General features: G+C 40.1%; 1 protein-coding gene across 2 annotated transcripts in view; it reads left to right on the forward strand.

The window, feature by feature from the left end:
- Pde4b (phosphodiesterase 4B, cAMP-specific) overlaps nt 1-19168 on the forward strand; it is a 430380-nt gene that overhangs the window by 322457 nt on the left and 88755 nt on the right. For both annotated transcript variants that reach the window (XM_013020617.1, XM_013020618.1), the window contains one exon: nt 2078-2127. In XM_013020617.1, the coding sequence (XP_012876071.1) occupies nt 2078-2127 (50 nt within the window). The remainder of the gene's footprint in view (nt 1-2077; nt 2128-19168) is intronic.

The raw sequence follows: 19168 nt of genomic DNA on the forward strand, positions 1-19168 counted from the left end.
GAAAAACAGCCCTCAACATTAATGCAGGTGTTGCCAGCTGATGATATAGTGAAAGAGCTTACACTCTGATTCAGAAAAATTTGGCTTTGGATCCTGCCATGCCAGCGAGAAACCAAGTATGTTTCAGTATGTTTCTTAACTTCTGTAAGCGTCAGTATTTTATCTTTAAAATTTAATGATAATACTCTCAGGGAAAGCTAAGAATTACCTTAGTACTGTGTCTCCCAGAGAAATATCTCTGGATGATAATTTCTCTCCTCTTGTCACATAGAAAACTTTGATGCTTTGGAGTCAGGTGCCTTTGTCTAGGATCACCCAGCTAATAAATTAGCACTGTCTAAGATCCTTTCAATAGACTCTGAAGCCACAATGTATGATTGCATAGAAGCTAGGTCATCCCTAATCCACCAGAGATTCACTTGCAGCATGTGAAAACTAAGGAAAATAATCTACGTGATCAAACCAGTATGAAGATACTTCCTTAGCAACATGATGAAGGTCTTTCTCTGCTAGTTATGTGACTTTTTTCTCAAACTTGCTTGTGTAGGGAAATTCTTGGAGAAATACATATGTATGTATATATGTGTAGATATGTACATATATATACATATGTATATACTCTCAGGCCTCATGCTGGATATATATATGTATGTATGTATGTACGTATTGAAAGATGCTCTCAGTGACTGAGAAAAAGAAAAAAGAAAATGGAGCTCACTGCATGTACCTGATGCTCACACATGCTCAGTAACTACTTTCTTGCTCATTGCCAGTGCTGGTGCTCAGCGGGACTGAGAATCAATAGCACCTATCGTTGTAAAGATGAGGTCACCTGACTAGCAGCATGGCTACACGAGGAAACTTGTGAGCAATGCAAACTCTAAAATACAACCAGAACCACTGAATCAGAAGCTAGAGAGAGAAGATTCAAAAAGATTTTTTTGGGAGGGGGTCTGGTCGTGGGGCCTGAACTCTGGGCCTGGGCGCTGTCCCTCAGCTCTTCAGCTCAAGGCTAATGCTCTACCACTTGATCCACAGCGCCACTTCCGGCTTTTTTCTTTTTGCTTATGTGGTGCTGAGGAATCGAACCCAGGGCCTCAGGCATGCAAGGCAAGCACTCTACCACTGAGCCACCTTCCCAGCCCTCAAAAAGATTTTTTAATAAGGCTCCTCTTGGGGATCCTGATGCACCCTCAAGTTTAATGTCTTTGTTCTCTCTTTTCCAGGAAGTCTTCCTAGAGTTTTCACTAGGAATCTGGGAGCATTTGGTGGAGAAAGTCTTGCAAAGAGTATTAAAAGAATAACATGGTTCTGGTGGTACAGCCTTGAGCACAAAAGCTAAGGGACAACACCCAGGCCCTGAGTTCAAAGCCAGTAATGGTGCATGTGTGTGCATGTGTGCATGCGCACACACAAATACAGACACACACACGAGAAGGATGGTGAGACTGCACAATTAGAGTAAGGATAGAGAGGAAGAAAAGCAAATAAGAAAGAAAAAGAAGAGGAGGCTCGGTATTAATGGAACATGAGTTTGTTTTCTTGCTCTAAGGAAGAGTGACTCCGCACTTCCCCCCTGTCATGACAGTTCCCTAGCTTAAGCAAACTGGATTACTGTTGCCACTAGCTGTGTGACCTTTGGCAAGTGACTTCACCTCTGAATTTCAGTTTCCTGAACTGACAGATCTCCAACAGTTCCTTTGCATTTAACTTTCTACAATTCTATCAAAGGAATGGGAATTTACTCGGACATGTGGAGTGATGCCTAAGCATAAGCATCTCCTCTTCTGGGAGACTTCTGGGGCTGCAAAACCTAAAACATAGGGGCTGCCTAGGGACCTGGAGTAAACAACTTCCTTCCTGGCAGGTTGGAGCATCCTGAACAGAGCAAAGGGAAATTCCAGGCCATCTGGATGTGAGAGAATTGTAGTCATCTACCCATGTTACAGGAGCCTGCCTTCCGGAGATAGCATTATGTCACTTAATTGCTCATTATGACCTGGAAAACTCCTCAGGGATTCTAGGGGTGGGAGGCGTTAATGCACCAACTCAGGCCTTCTTTTCCTGTCCCCCACAGGAGGTCCCCAGCGGCTAGTCAGCCTTCTGTCTCCAGAGTCAACCTGCAAGGTAGGCTATGCCCTGAGATCTTTTTCAGTGTTTCAAACTACACATGTGTCACTTATTCACAACCAAACTGCCAAATAACGCAGCATTCCTTTGCCTGCTGTGGTTCTCACATATGTCTCTTGGGGACTTTTTTCAAGGTGCTTGGTGCTTCACTTTGTTTCACTGAGAGGACAAATTACAAGCAATAGTAAATAATTTGAGAATCCAATGAACAAGTGGTACTGATGGTTCTGATCAGGAGCCTGAGGCAGAAATCTGTTGAGAGTACAACTTGACTTCAGCTTACTGGCTCCAGTGAACTCCAGGAAAGCTAACCTCAAAGACCCTCAAGGTGTGCACCTTGGCCCCGAGGCTCCCAGGGGCCTGTTAGTGGTTTCCCTCTTAGCGTCACCTCCAGATCCCACTTGAATCTATATCCTTGCCAGGTGTGAAGCCAAAGGTTCTTTCCAAGTTACAAATCATTTCTATTGGAAGTCATCCAACGTTGTTCCTTCAGGGTGTTTTGTGTGTGTGTGTGTTAAAAAACCTTACCTCTCAGCTTCCAGAAGAGTAGATCCGCTTTTTCTGTAGGAGTGAGAGCTGCTGAAAGGAAAGGCCATCTTGAAGGAAAATCATAAGAATGTGTGTGTTCAAGGCACATTCTTCTTGCTTAAAATACAACCAGGTAGATGCCCTTTAAAAAAAAGCCAAATGGGGCTGGGAAGGTGGCTCAGTGGTAGAATGCTTGCCTTGAATGCATGAGGCCCTGGGTTCGATTCCTCAGCACCACATAAGCAAAAAGAAAAAAAAGCCGGAAGTGGCGCTGTGGCTCAAGTGGTAGAGCGCTAGCCTTGAGCTGAAAAGCTGAGGGACAGCTCCCAGGCCAAGAGTTCAGGCCCCACAACCGGACCCCCCCCTAAAAAAAAAAAAGCAAAATGGAAGTCTTTCCCTTGAACCTAACCGATTACTCTAGTGTAGGCTTCAGCAAAACAACAAGGGAAACAATTAAGATGTACTCTCATACCTAAACCACCTGACAACTAACACTATCCATACAATTTCTATTTCCAGAAGAGCTGCTCTCATCTCTTTATTCTTATGATCTTCCTTACTTGGATGTTGTGTTCTGTTCCTATTCTGACCCTAAGTATCATAGAAGTGCTATAAAAACCTAACTTCTAAAAGAAGGGAATAAAGGCAGTGGATTCCTTTGGCTCATTGGCTTCTGAAGTATTTATGGTATATGCTTTTAAAAATGTATGTATAAAACTGAAAACAGGAATAAAAATAAAAGAAAGACATTAAATAAAGGTGAGTTTACTCCAAAGCTCTATGATATGAAATAAGAAGTAAATAATACTCTATAGACTTCAAAAACCTGGGTGCTGGATGTACTGTTTCCTTTAGAAATTTTATAAAAAGAAATAGACTGGCTTAACATATAACTAGTGTTGCATACCTGGAGATCAAAGGAGAGGGTTTTGAAACTTTTATTTTATCTTGATGGCCCACAAGAGAGGGACCATTGCTAACCTTTGGGTTTGCCAAATTAACTAAGATGTTTTTGATACTCATTGGAATAATTAGACTATATTTTTCTATTTCTTAAAAAAATTCTGACACATATTAGGAGAATGTGTGTGATATTTGTGGATCTATAAATTAAATCCTTAGCTAAGAGTCGGTTGCAAAGATCATTTTGTGATTATTGGCATAGTAGCTACAGCTTGCCAACTAGAGTTTCTTTTGCTATTTTTTTAAACAATGGAGTAAAGAAATGACAATAACACTTAGGCAATTTGTTTTTGTCTGTCTTTGTGGCAAACTACAAAAATCCTGGCTTTTTATTGGGAAGAGACTGTAGTGGTACCAATTATTACGTAATTATGGGTTTCAAAATCTCCCTTAACAGTTAACCACAGTCAGAAAAGGAAGGAGGAGCCACACATCCCGTGTTTTGTTCTTATTATCAGCTTAAATAAGTCAGGCAGATTTTTCCTGTTATTTTAATATTTATCGGCATATGACAAAGAGGTGTGTTTAAATAGAAACTTTAAAGGGGAATGAAAAATAAATGGCTCAAGCAAACAGAATAGAGAGCCAGAGTACTGCTTAAAACATACTTTTTTTCCATGACAGTAAGATCACGTTTTCACTTATTCTAAGTACTGAAGTTGAACGCATGCATTTCAATATGAAACCTAAGATACAAGGTACAAAATATTCACTAGAAATTTTACAGATTTAGCAACAATGTAATTGATTAACAAAGCCTGACTGCTTTAGATCACTGTACTCTTGTACAAAAGTAAGTTTAAGACAAAGCCAGATCTTAAAAGACTGCTCCTCCTTCCCTCCTTACCCTCCTCTTTCTGCTCTTCTATCACCTTTCCCTTCTTTCCCTTCTTTGTTCTTATTTCTTTATTGATATAAACAAAAGAAATAAAATTCATTGCTTAAAGTACTTGTCAGAAGCCAAGGTTAAGCTGATAAATTTATTCTTACAAAGTGATCATTAACTGAAACAAGCGATGGGGATTATAGATCTCTCTGTCTGAAATACCTTTCTTTTCACTGTTAAAACAATTCATAGCTGTCCTGATTCAAAAGAAATTTCTCTGCTTTTTGGCATAATTGCTCCATTTCTTTTTACTGTGGCAACAGTTTGATTCTAGGATATGCTATGATTTCTGGCTGGTATGTCTCTCTTGGAGCTACACCTCATCTCTTTATTCATGAAGGTGCTTAGCATAATTATTTCCACATAGTGGGAACACAGAAAAAAAATATTGGATTTACCAGAGAACTACCTATTTGGACTTTATCTGCAGGCAAATGCTGATAAAATTGCAGTTTAACCATAAGCTAATGTTTTTATCTTTATGGCTATGAAAAGTATCCAGTTGTCTTTTTCTTTTGTAATAAAAATCAATTATTAGCCAGGTGATGGCAGCTCATGCCTGTAATCCTAAAAATCAAAGTTCAAGGCCAGCTGGGGAAGAAAAATTTGTGATACCCCTCTCAACCTACAATTGGGTATAGCAACATGTGCCTTTCATCCTAAGCTACATGGGAGGCCAAGATTAGGAGGATCGAGCTTCCAGGTCAGCTAGATCAGAAAAGTCCAGTGGATGCAGTGTCAGGCACTGGTGATGGAAGCCTAAAATAGGCAAGTCGTGGTCCAGGTGCACACCAGGGCAGGAGACAAGCTCCTAATTCAAAAACAAAACAAAACAAGCTGAAACTAAAAGGCCTGAGTCAAAACACAGCCTCTAGTTCAAACATCAATACTACCAATTAAAAAACCAGCTATTACATTGAAATTAAAAGAGCTTTGGAGCACATTCCATAAACTGCTTACATAGGCTGATGTATTTATACATATTTTGAATAAAAAGTTAAATCTGAGATATTAGAACTTTGACCTGTGAGTAAGAAAGCCAAGTTAAAGGAAAGGCAAACTTTACACCCAGAAAGAACAGTGTGGAAGCCATACACCCTCAGGTTGAGGAGAGCAAGGCTGTAAATCCTTCTGGGGTGTTGAAAACATGAACATTGTAATATTTTTAATGAGCCTTCAATCTGTATCACAGCTTGCTTTTCCACAGGCATAAATTCCAGGCTTTTGCCATAGGGAACTGAAGGGTTCAAACAGAAAGGGAACGACAACACAAAAGAATCAATGAAAGAAAACTGCAAGACTGGCACTTGAATTCTGCCACCAATACAAATTCAAAATGGAAACACATTTTAGCAATGCACCTCCCTGGAATTATTTTCAATAGACAAGATCAGATACTATTTTATAAAACTCAGCATGCATACACACATGTGTATGCACAGGTAATCATCTGTGTCATCCATCCTGCCACTTTTCCAACCCACTTATCCTTTGCTTTTGCATGCATTTCATTAGTAGTTACAAGTACTCAAAAATTGGCCAAGAAGATGAATTATCTTGTGGTGACTGCCATTACACCATGATTCTTCACTTTATCATAATTTCTGAGTCATATAAATGTGGCATGATTTAAACCAAAAAAATGTCATCCCTATATTATTTGTGCAGCTAAAGTGACCTATGAGGTGTGATATCCTATACTCACATTTTTGCTCTAAAATTTGCCAATAAACATTACGAAGATTGTAACCCAGGAGTCTGTAGGTCATCATGAATGAGAACAAGTCACCTCAGCAGGATAACTAGAGGATTGCCGGTGAGACTACCAGCCAGCTGCAGACACAAAGTCTATCTCAGCTTGGGTATCCACAGCCTTGATTGATGGTGGTTTTCAACACTAGTCACTTCAAATACATTTCAAGACTCTATTCGGAGAACTGGGATGAGGCAGTATAGAGCTTTCCAGTAAAATCTGAAACGAGCTGGTCTAAGTGAGAAACAATCTTAATTAAGATTTCCAGTGCTCCAGGGGACCCAATTCTTCTAGTCTAAGTGTACGCCTTTCTGGAGGAGGATGACTCCACCAGTTAATTAAACAAAAGAAGAGGCCTTTTCCTAGGAAGCCCGTTTCTCCATGCAGATTCCTCTCATGCTAACCCTTGCCTTTGAGCTTCAGAGGGTGTACTAGATTCAGGGTCTCTTTGAGATGTCCTCCAAAGGCTCTGAGAAATCTGAGATTCTAAGCAATTCAGAAAGTCAAGACATTGGTTTCCTTCTCTTTCTTTGCCCCGGAGCTCCCAGAGCTGGAGATAAGAGGGAGACTGTGTATGGGCAGAAGGTTCTGTGGGAGCAGCAGTGATGGCCTGAATGCTGAGTGGTGTCAGATGACTGGAAATGAAGCCCAGCATAAGCAGAACCTTTGCTTGGTTTCTACATTAAGCAAGAACTGGCAGGCAGGATTACAACATTTATGGGCAAATAGGAATAAAATCAATTCTTGTTACCCAAGGCTGTGAACACTCACAATAAAGGAAGGATAGAAGGTAATAAAAATAAACAAAAAAAAAGTAAAAGGAGAAAAGGCAACGAAAACTAGAAATAGTAGACTATGTTTTACTCAGTATTTTGGATGCAGTGTCACCTGAATTATTGGGATAATTTTTAAAATAATTATTGGCTTAATTTCCCACCTTGGGAAGTTTAGGAAGCCTGCATATTAAACAACAGAGAAAACACCAGAAAAGTTCCAGTAATTCTGAGAATACTTCTTCAAATTTTCACTTCTTGATCATTATTTTTGCCCAAAATGGTCTTCTTTTGCAAATTTACCCTTGAGCATCAACACTGAGCTTATTTATATTGATTTGCAATCATTTCATATGTGTCTAAAATCAAGCATGGTTATTTACAAAACTATTAACAAGCCAGTTGAAGTGTGAATAGTTATAATGTTGCCCTTAAGCAAAATATTGCCAAAAATAACACCTTTCTCATTAATGGCTCATTAGTTCAAAATTAATTTCTAGATTTGGTATGAATCTTTCTTATTTTTTTGCGTACTTTAATGGAACCAATGAGACCCATACCACTTCATCTCTTATTAGCTGCCTGAAGGGCTGAGTTCATTCCACCAAGAATCCACTTCATGTTTTTGTTCTGCTGAGAAACACCATCCTCCACCCCCCTCCAGAAAGTTGGAATCATGCATGTTAGTAAGTATTTCAGTTATGCTATTGACGTCAATGGAGTCATTAAATAGATTGCTGGCCCTCCCAGAGGCAGATCGCTGCCAGGGACCTAGATACAGACACTTTCCTCTCCCTCCCTCCCTCCCTCGCACTCTCTTTCTCTCTCTTTCTCTCTCTCTCTCTCCCTTTTATAAAGACAACCATCAGGTTTTGCTGTAGCTGTAAGACAGAGAAAGGGGAAAGTTTATACTGTTAGACCTATCTCCAAACAGTTTCTTTCTTTTGCATTTAGTCCCAGCCTTTCTTTTCTCTTTGGTTACAGTCGGTTCAGTCAGAAAGATACCCAGAAATTGTTGCCTGAATGTTTTGTGTGCAAAAGCATCTCCTTGCAAATGAGACCATGAAAAAAAAAACAACAACGAGTCTTACCTTTTGCTCTACACAGCTCATCTTAATGTTTATTTGGTGGGATAAATTTCTAGGCAAATCACTATTGTCTGTTAGTAAGATTGTGTTTGCTATCTAGTTGCCTGAGTAAACAATTTACACACACACACACACTTTTGATTTTCTACCACCTCTGCATAGCTTTGAGCTCTAGCCTCTGGTCTTTGAATCAGCCTTTATGTGCAGCCAGCCTGGTGCTGAGCTGTGGCAGGTTGACTCCATAGTTTGGGGTGGAGGAGGAGCTGGGAATAAAAGCTTCGTTTCCCTTGGATGTCTCATCTGCTGTGCTCCTGCAAGAGGCTGTCCACGTGCGTGTGTCCTCCCAAACCCCAGCTGCTGCCCGCCTCAAGCCTGGTCATGCAGCTACCTGGTGTGTTGGCATGTCTGAGAAAACCCTTCAGGAAACAGCTGCCTCCTTCTGGGTGCTTCTGACAGCTCTATTTACCTGGGCAGCCCTAGAAGTCAGAGCCAAGATTCTTCAAACACCTGGACTCTTTCGTGTCCCAGGCTCAAAGTTAGGGAAGCTTCTATAGTAGATTTCTTCAAAGCTGGCCATCAAAGTCTGCCATAGAGCCTACAGAATTCACTTCTTACTTCAATCCCTTCCTTTCCCACCTTGCCCTGGACTTACCCCCACCCCCACCCAAGGAAGGGTACACACTTATCACCAAGTATGTATAGAAATGCCAGACATCTGAACATTTGGGGGGATCCTTTTATGTCACCTGGAAACACATATTCATCACCCCTTCTCTTCTGTCCATCTCCCTGCAGTCCTGGCTTTGAGGGATGAGATCACCATTTACCTTTTTATCTCTCTCAGCACCAACTGTAGGCAATTCTTTAGTCTTTTTTCTAGGCTATCCTTGTTTTTTGTTTTTGTTTTGTTTTATGATCCACTGCCCTCTTCTAGTTCAGTGTTTTGTCATTCTGTACCAAAACAATTTTGATGAACCTCCGACTTGGATTATTTTCCTGTTTTTCTCTCGCCCAATTCAGCCTTCATTCTAATTGTAATATTATTCTTCTAAACCAGGTAATACGTATTACCTTGTCTTGGTTTACCTTGGCCTTTACACTAAGATGAAAACTTACTTTAAAAAATTATCCTTAAATACTTGTTCTTCTTTACCTTCACCTACCTCGTTCTAATGGTCTTTCTGTAAACACACACAGCTAATAGCTAGGGCACTGAAGGTACTATTTCTGAGGATGCCAGGCCTGTCTGCCCTTTGCTTTTTTACAGGCTCTTTCCTCTCCCTGAGTTGTTCTTTCTCAAAAATATTACCCTCATTATTCAGCTCAAGAGTTTCTTGCATGAAAGCTTTATGTGTTCTACTTCTTAGATTCTGTGGTTAGGATTAAAATAAATGTATAGTCTTAATCAAGGGCTGGCGGCATAGTATATACTTAGAAAACATGACTTGGCTCATCTGAAAAGTACTTTTCTGATCCTTCAAGTCTCAGTTTTTCTACCATCTTCAGAGTAATCAATGTTCTTCTCCCATTCTAAATCAAGAGTGTACCAAGTTCAAATACTAGTTCTTTTTCATAGCCCCAAATTTATAGCACAGAACATAATAGATGCCCAATAAATGTTTATAGCATGGACGAGCCAAAGTGGAAGAATGCCCATATCTGAATCCAAAAGTGTTTAAAGGAACTAAGGTACATATTTGTCTTCGTTCAGGCTTGCCTAAACATCTCTCTACTAGTTCTCACATTGTGATGCCCTGGTTAAACCTGACTAAATACGATTGTGAAGGTACTTGAATAGAAATCTAGTATATCAGTGCAGCAAGAAGTGTCAGTGTTCAAGAAGTGGAATAAAACAAAACCACACGATAGAGTATTGTTCTGTTCATACCAAGTCCAGTGCCTAACATAAAATAGGTTCTTCAATAACATAATGAATTGAGTTGGGGATCTAGATCAATCTCTGAGACAAATTGCACCAGAGACTCAGTTTTCTCATCTGGAAAATGGGAATTTTCATAATCTATGGTATAAGATTAAATCAGAAAAAGCAATGTAAAATGGCTACAAGTGAGCTAGAGTATCTCTTTCAAATGGCAGCTCTAACCCTATGCGATCTTGAGACAAATGACTTAACAGCTCTGGGTTTCCTCATCTTAAAAATTGAGATGGGAAATAATGCCTATCTGATATGCAAGTTATTAAAATTAAATAGTGTCACATAGGTAAAACACTCAGGAACTTCCAAGACTGATGCTATTAGTCCTAGGTAAGCATGTGTCACTTAGCACTGATATAGCATGGTGAAGTTAAGAACCCAGGACTTGTTTCAGTAAGAAAGCAAAACAAAAGGCTCCTGTTGAGGTCTTTCTAGAAGATTCTGGTGTACTTCCTTTCCCAGTAATACAATCTTACCCACATCCATCTGCAGTTTCACTTTTTATGGTTTCAGTTATCCTCAGTCAACCATGGTTAGGAAATATTAAATTGAAAAATTCCAGAAAGAAAATAATCATGACTTTCAAATCACATACTCCTCTGAGTCACATGACAAAACCCTGCACCATACCGTTGTATACACAATGGGAATTATCCCTGTGTTTTGCAAATCATACTATTTCATTCACCTGCCTGTTTGCTCCGAAGTAGCATCTCAGCTATCCGACTGAATGCTATAACAGTACTCGTGGTCAAATAACCCTTTTTGTTTTATTGAATACAGTAACTATTGTATTTAGTCGTTGGCTGCTGTTAATCTCTTGCTGTCCCTAATTTGTAAATTTATAAATATAAAGTGGGCAAATGTATCAAGTAGGTATACATACATATCCTATACATACACATATAAGGTTCAGAACTATCTGTGGTTTCAGGCATTCATTGGAGATGCCTTAAAAATATATCCTTCAGAGATAAAAGGAAACTAGTATAAAACTTCCTTGAAGTATTTGTTGTTGTTAAGTTTGGTTCTGTTTCTAGTTCATTCTGGAGCTTTAACTCAGAGCCTCATACTCTCACTTGGCTTTTTCACTCAAGGCTGGCACTCTACCACCAGAACCACAACTCCTCTTCTGGTTTTTTGCTGGTTAAATGTTCTCCTTCTATAACCATTAAAATCTAGTTAGATAGCAATAGATTTAGAGCTGGAAAGCTGAGAGGAGAGAAGAGCAAGCAGGCCTGAGAAAATACTAAGTTTGGCTGCTTCTCTTAGTAGCAAAGTACAAAACTTGTGAAGTGATGCAGGATTCGGATAATTTAGTGAACGGAGAGCTAGTTCTTCTGAAGACTAGGAGGCTGTCACATTGTAAGATCACATAAATACCATTGTTTAGCTCATGGAGGTTTCATTTAAATCCAGCCCCCAGATTTGACACACGCTTCTTCGGGCCCAGGTATCTCAGCCCAGGCAGCTCAGCAGAAGCTATAAATAGAAGATGATGAAGAGTTGCCCTTTGCAGACAAGCAAAAAAAATCCTACTGACAGGCCCAGTATCAAGGAGGACTTCCATTCTTTTCGCACAGACTTCTTGCCCCCTCTCCCACCCACAGTTACTGTTGACAGGAGAAAGCAGCTCACACCCACCTCACCCTCTTCTCTCTTTAGAAGAATTTTAGGATAGGCCTGGAGAAGAAGGAACCTGGGTATTTGCTTAGAGAAAAAGGAGGGAGAAAAGGGGAGCATCTAAGTTTCCTTTTCTGCCCCTTTCAGCCAGAGACAGCATAGTCCTGGGGGCAGGGTGCATTCTGCCTGCCTGCTTCTCGCCAGCCCCTGGCCAGCACATTATAGAGTGGCCTCTGGAGCTGTTCTGGGAAGCCAGGAGCACTTCAGGGAACAGTCTTTCACCCAAGAGAAGAGAAACAAAGCAGGGACTGTCCCCTTGAAATAGAGAACAGGCAACAGAACTCACTGAATCTTCCTTTATTGTTTTGACTTCCTCCCAACAAGAGCTGTTGACAAGGACCAAAAGTGACCCTCGGAGTTTTTGTGATTTTCCTACCCCCACCTTGGCTGTGTTCACAAAGTGAGTTGGGAGTATGGTAATCAACCAGCTCCTTTGATTTGTGGAGGCAGCAAAATGGATTCTGCAGGATTTCTCTGCCCCCAGTTAGAATTTGGGCCTACAGTCTTCAGGGCCTACTTTGGCTTATACCACTAGAATGACAAAACAGTCAATTTACAAAGCCTCACATGCCTACCTTGGGCAGCTGGTAGAGAAAGGCATTCATAGTTATCCCATTCATGTTGCGTGCCAGGGACCCTGTACATAGAACTCTGTGTCTCCATTATTGCTGTGGCAGATTCACATCTGTTCCTATTTCACAGACTGGAAAAGAGAGGCTTCAGAGAGAATACAGAGCCAAGTACATCATCAGCAAGTGGTAAAACTGAAGCATGAATCTATAATTCTGGAAAACCATGCTGTTTTTTCTAGTGTCTCTACCACATTGTCCCTGCCTTTGGTCTATTGCAAACCTTGAATACCATAGCCAATAGAACAGTAAGAATGGTAGGAATGTCACAATGGGAGAGCAAACAAGATTACATGATTATCACTAACCTTAAATTATTACCTAGGAGAAGCCTCTTTTTTGTTGTTGTTTTCATTCTTAGTTGTTGCTGTCTTTCTATGTGGGAGGGAGCAGTACTGGAATTTGTACTAAAGGCCTGTGCCTGCTAGGCAGGTGCTCTACCACTTGAGATATACCTCCAGCCCTTTTTTTGGTCGAGTTATTTATTATTCAGATAAGGTTTTACATTTTTGCCAGAGTCATGATTACATGCAATATTCCACCTATGCCTCCTGTGTATTGGGAGAGGCATGCATCACTATGGCCCACGTTAAAAAAAATGTATATATTGTTAACAATCATTGTCATAGTATTTTTATACAAACATATAACACATATTGATCATATTTACTTAGATATAGCTTTCTTCTAAGTAGTTCATCTCATCTGTTTTATTCCAAGTAGCAAGAAAGCACCTAAGTCTTAAACGTCTCTTATGTATTTATTGTTTATTTATTTGTGCAAAAAGCATTTATTAAATCCCTTCTGTATATGAGGTACCATGTTAGCTGCTGAATATATGATAATAAAGGAAAAACCTAGAGATTCATAGTTCAAAGCCATCTTTAATCAATCAGCAAAATACTAGACTGAAGGTGTGGCTTGAGTAGTAGAGCACCATTTAAGAAAGAAAGCTAAGTGAATGCATAAGGCCTTAAATGAAAGTGCCTGTGTGCATGTGCACGCTCACACACACACACACACAGAGGCAGGCAGGCAGACAGGCAGGCCGACACAGGAACTAGACTGGTTGTGTTTAAGTCAAGTCTAATGTTGTTCCTTTTCTTATGACTGCAGATGAAGCAGATTCAGTAGCTTTGGACCTTGGTTTTCACATCTATTCCACACGGAATAGAAAATTAGCCAATTGTATATAAAGTGTTTTGAGCAGTAGCTAGCACACAGAGAGCACTCAATACATACTAATTACTTCAAATGTGTTATCGCTTCTTGACTATTAATTAGCCTGTAAGCCCAGACCTGGCAGAAGATAGATGCTTCAGAAGTATTTTATTGAATAAAGAATGAATAAGAAAAGAGAGATAGTTCAACAAATAACAACTGAAAAAATAAAAATAAGAAAAAGAATTTCTATCCTGCTCATGGAAAAGGGGGTTTCTTGAGTCAGGGGTAGATATTTGATAAGGAGGAGTTTGCTTCTAAAGACAGAACTGTATGGCTTTGCAACTGCCCGGCTGCTCCAGCTTTGAAGAGCCTGAAACAATGTCCATGGGCAAAAAATTTGCTTCAAAATCTGTGATACCCATCTGGATTGCCATCTGTACAAACAGAAAATAGAACTTACGAAAAAGATTTTTTTGTTTGTTTTTCTTTTAGGCAATGTGAGTGTTTCTCTTGCAACAAAGGCAAGCCCAAACCTCTGAGTTCTTCATTTTGGAAGGACAGGTGCAGTGGAGCCAGCTGCCCTACCAAAACACTGACTTCCATTGCATCCCTGCATTGCTAGCAAGGTCTCAAAGGAACAATGGCTCTGAGCTGGCAAGTAAAGTCACAGCCTAAGTGTAGGGCATATGTAGGGAGGGGCTTTGCACATAGTTTTGTAAGCTTATAGACATTCCATGCCAAAGGTGCCTTTGCTTCTTGCAACTCCACAGAGCACTTGCTTTGACGGTGAGTCTTGCAGTGGGCTGAGTGCCCCAGCTCTGCATGGTTTGTGTATGCCTCAAAACTGGTTTGTTACTTTTTTGTGTCTTAGGAAAGAATAAGGGCTCTCTCCATGATTTTTTTCATCAACACAATGGGTCTCTGTTCCCACTGACCTGGTTTTCCATTATTACTTTCCTCTCTCACTGCAAGCCGGTCTTCTCCCAGAAACCATTCTAGGTCTTCCATTGATTTACCCCTCTATTCATGCTCCTCTTTCCCAGCCACCTTCCATATGGTCTTCTTAATTTAACTAAAAGGCTCTGGAAAGCTTCCTACAGCTGATTCAGAACAATTTCAAGAATAATTGTCAAGAATTTCGCATTCAATCACATTGGATTGGACTAGCATATTCTGCGTATTCCTGCATCATTCATGTCAGCAACTACAGCCTTTAGTTATGGCTTAGTCCAAGGGTAGGGGTGCATATCCTTGTGTATAAGATTCAAACTCTTAAATTTGATACATCTAGAAATAAGGAATAAGGGGCAGGAAAGTAAAGACACTACCAGTCAAGACCCTCTTCTTTATTTCCAATTTAGATGCTAGCCAAGTGTGCAAAATATTTTTATGGCAATACTTCGATGCACGTTTATGATTCAATACTGTAACATTCTCAAGTTTACACATCAGGCTAATTGTTACAGGGACCAAGAAACCAACCACCAAACCAAAAAAAAAAGAAAATCTGTCTTGAGAGTCACTAGAATTATACCTCATTTTGCTATAAATAAGCTATATAAAATCCAAGAAAATAAAAGTCTTTCTGACCTAGACGTTATTTCAAAACACAAGAAAATAACCATTCTTCTCAGCTCACAGAGTTGTTTTGGAAACCAAAAAGTAATTAGGAAGATCAGAAGTACAAAGGATTGCTAATTTGAATGCCTTGATGGAACCCATAATGTGACACCACAGGCTCACCCCTGTTTTCCTCACCATTCCCATTCCTGAGAAAAGAGAAAATCTGGGACTTTGGCCATCCAACAAGGCCAATCTGTTTATAGTCACTGCCTGGAGTCCACAACCAATATCTTAGGTGAGGGAAGGGGTTGGTGAAAGTCTTCTTTATATACATTACTGATTTTCACAGAGTGATGTTTAAAACAAAATTTAGAAATTTGAATGTCAAATTCACTGGGTCATCTTTGAGATTTTTCTTCTTTCTCTTGTTGGAATATTTAAATTGCCCAATTTATCCTTGCCCTCTGAGTCTCCTGTTTCTGACTGACAAAACCCCCAGCCCTTTGCCGAATGCATTGTCACCAGGTTACCCTCCAATCCAAGTCTCTTTCCAGCCTTCTGCTGACCACAGCATCAAGCACTGGATCTACCTCTGAATTCAATATCTCCAGTGAAGTTTTCTAAATTGGAAGATATCTTAGACCTATTAAGCTTAGGTGGGAGAAAAGTCATATTGGATGTAGCTCAGGGACAAAATATTGCTTCCATGGAAAGTTGATAGTAGGTGGACTAGCAGTGGTAAACCTCAACCCAGAGGCATGTACCTTAAGACAGGTGCCAATGTGGCATCTTTTGCTCCCTGACAATGAGGATAGTTCACAGGTCTAGATATCTAGGCCTATGAGGACACCTTCCATGGACAGCTTCTACTTCCCATCTACCTTTCCATAAAGAACTGCTCTTACCAGATCACTACACAGAACCCCCTTAACTATTTTTTTGAGGCTTAAGGTTCTAACATCTCACCATGTTCCTCCTCTGTAAACCTTTTTGTAGAGGGTCTTGAATAACTAGCTTTTGCTTCAGTGGTGAAAACATTTGTCTGAATCCCTCAGCAGTGGAATATGCTTCTACTCTCTCATTCTGTGTGTTTGTGGGATGGCTTAATACTATACCCTTTAAGCTTCTGGGGGGCGGGAGGGGAGTAGGGAGTGGGAGGGAGACTCTCCAGACAACTCTGAGACTTTTCTTTCCTGCTTTGCAGTTGTAAAACACAGAACTGCATTGTAGTTTGATAAATCCATTTGGTTCTGTCCTCCTCCTGGTTCATTTGTTTGTAAAGATCTAGCCATGAAGCTTTTGTTTCAAACACCAGGTATGGGAAATGAGCATCAGCATGAGCTTTTTTGTAGAGTGATATTGGACACTCAATTAAAAAAAAAGAAACCTTCTATCATCAAGAACATTAACTCTCAGAAAGTCAATATTACGATCCTCTTTTTTTAACCAGATGAAAGTATGCCTCAACAAAGTAAACTAGCAAAAGAGAAACTCAGCCAGTAGGTATAGGAGCTACGACTTAAAGCCTCACTCTTCTGGCTCCCATCTCTATGTACTTGGCTCTAGCCCTAGGTATAGGTGCTACAGGTAACATGCACACCTATCTTAAAGGTGTATGTTGCCTGTTCTGAGGTTTATGTCTGCTATTCTAATCACTTAGCTTCCCCTGAACAACACTCATGATTTTCTGAGCTATTCTTTTCTCCAGATTCTAAAACTACAGACATGATTCCAGTAAAGACTGTTTTCACTTCCAAGAACAAGTCCCCTGCTCTGAAGGAATGTGGGGCTTGGGGTAGGCCATCTTGGCAGGGAAATGAGGTAAGGGAAAGCTTGAGGACATAGCAGAGTACTGTTCCTTGCTGGCCAGATATTCCCAGTCTCTGACATCACAAGGAGAGAGTCAGATTGCAGATCTATAGTGAAACTTAGGGCGTGCCTTGCCTCAACAGAAGGAGGCAACCATCCAGTTGTAGAGCAGCTCTGGAAAGTCCCATTTTATATAATTTGCTTTGTTCAACTTCCGACCTCCGGTGAAATTAGATGACTTAAATGAAAGATCACTGGGCTGGAACTCAAGAAAGTTAACATTTTAGTAGCAGTACCAATCAGGTAAGTGTGGGACATGGAGGTTCATCCTTTACTCTCCCAGACTTAGTCATCTTGTGTCTTCAAGACCAAAATCCAGTCTTATAGCATCTTCAAACTTCTAAAATGGCCCCTGGCCACAAATAGTTGGGTGCTGATGTTAGAGTGGAGACTTCTTTGCCAGAGAAGAAATAGCCCCTGAACTAGTAATCGAGGAATCTGGAATTCAAGCTCCACCCCCAGATCTTAGTCTGATTCCAAAACTTGATCTTCTTTCTAAAACACAGTGGGTTTTAGACTTTTGTCATTCCCTCTTGTAGCTGTCACAAGTCAATTGCAAGTATGCATCCAGTGCTCATGAATATTAGGGAAACACAAAATGGAAACACCAAATGTAAAGATATTTGCATAGGGAGGACGAGAGTATCTTGCATTAGATCCCTAACTATTCTTAAGGTAATTATTCCCTATATATTCTCTATACTTCAGCTTCTTCCTTTTGGTTCTCTTCACCTTTAAATACTTCATCTTGGAGTTGTAAGGAGGGTGAAATGAGTTCTCTCATGTAATATGGCCTGTTACAGAGCCATGAGTCCATCATTGTTGCTACTATATTTTTGTCTGCTCCTTTTGTGCCAGGAACTGGTTGATATTGGGTCTTGATCACTGACATTTAATAAACACTTGTTGAATCCAAGTATTTATTTAACAAATATTTAAAAAGCTTCTACTATGTGGAAAGCTGTCTGATTGGGCCTTGGTAAAATCTAAAACATTTTACAACTTGCTTAGGGTAAAACATAGAGCTTGTGTAAATCTTCTTTTTCTTCTTCCTCTTCTCTTTTCCTTTTTTACTCATCTGTCCTCTTCCGCCTCCCCCTCCTGCTGCTGCTGCTGTGCTGTTGCTGCTGCTGCTCCTCCTCTTCCTCCTTCTTATTCTTCTACTTCTTTTTCTTCATCATCTTTGTCTTCTTCTTTTCTTCTTCCTCTTTCTCTTTTTTTCTGCCTCCTCAATTTTTATGGCCATGTTTGTAAAGTGTCAAAGAACAGCAATGAAATTAACCCATATGTAATACTTAATAAGGTAGATTATCCAAGAGGAAGTAGGATTCACAGCATACTAATAGGAAGATTAGAATCTTAAAGGGAAAAATCTCTTAGAACTCTGAGGTCAGACAAGATAATGCCACCTAATTTTGAAAAGTTCTCTGTGTGTCACAGAGAAAGAAGAGGAAGAGAAAGAGGCACATTATCTCATTTGTTCACATTCTTGTTCACAAATTCATTCACTCTAAAAGCACCTGGTAAGTATTAACCACATTATGAATCAGCCAATGTGCTTGGTAGAGAAGATACAGGAATGAGTAAGCCAGTTTCTTCCCTGGGGGAGCTTACAGTCTTGTGGGGCAAACTAAAATTGATGTGTGATACATCATAATAAGAATTTGCCAGCAGCACAAATAAAGTTCTCTCAAAGCATACAGGAAGGCAGGTAGTTTGGAGCCAGGATCCTAGCTTTAGGTAGTAGGTGATACCTGAAAAGTTTACAAATTGGGTTTTATCGAATTTTAAAAATGAAAATTTTCCATCCATGGCTGTCATTTTGGCTCTCAACCAGCACATTCAGTAAGTACCCATTGCAAGCAAGGGCATCTGAAGACAGATTAATCTTGACTAGGCCCACTAGAACAAGGAAGGTATAGGTGATAGGCTCTGAGCACTACCTTAAGACAAAGTGAAAAGTATTAAGAATGCAGACCATCTGAAATACAGGGATAGGGGTCAAAAGACTGTGAACTATCATTGGAATGAAAGTCATCCTGAGGTTTCTTTGCAGGCAGGGAAGATGGGAGAGGTGCGGTAGGATTGGTATGAGAGATTGAGGAGGAAGATAGTTAGGGTTTTCTGTACCCAGCACATGAGCTGAGATTTGATTTTGGTTCAGCAAAGTGCCATAGATATTTTTCTAGCAGGATAATAAATT

This window comes from Dipodomys ordii, unplaced genomic scaffold, assembly GCF_000151885.1.
Source record: "Dipodomys ordii isolate 6190 unplaced genomic scaffold, Dord_2.0 Scaffold51, whole genome shotgun sequence".
NCBI classification, from domain to species: domain Eukaryota; kingdom Metazoa; phylum Chordata; class Mammalia; order Rodentia; family Heteromyidae; genus Dipodomys; species Dipodomys ordii.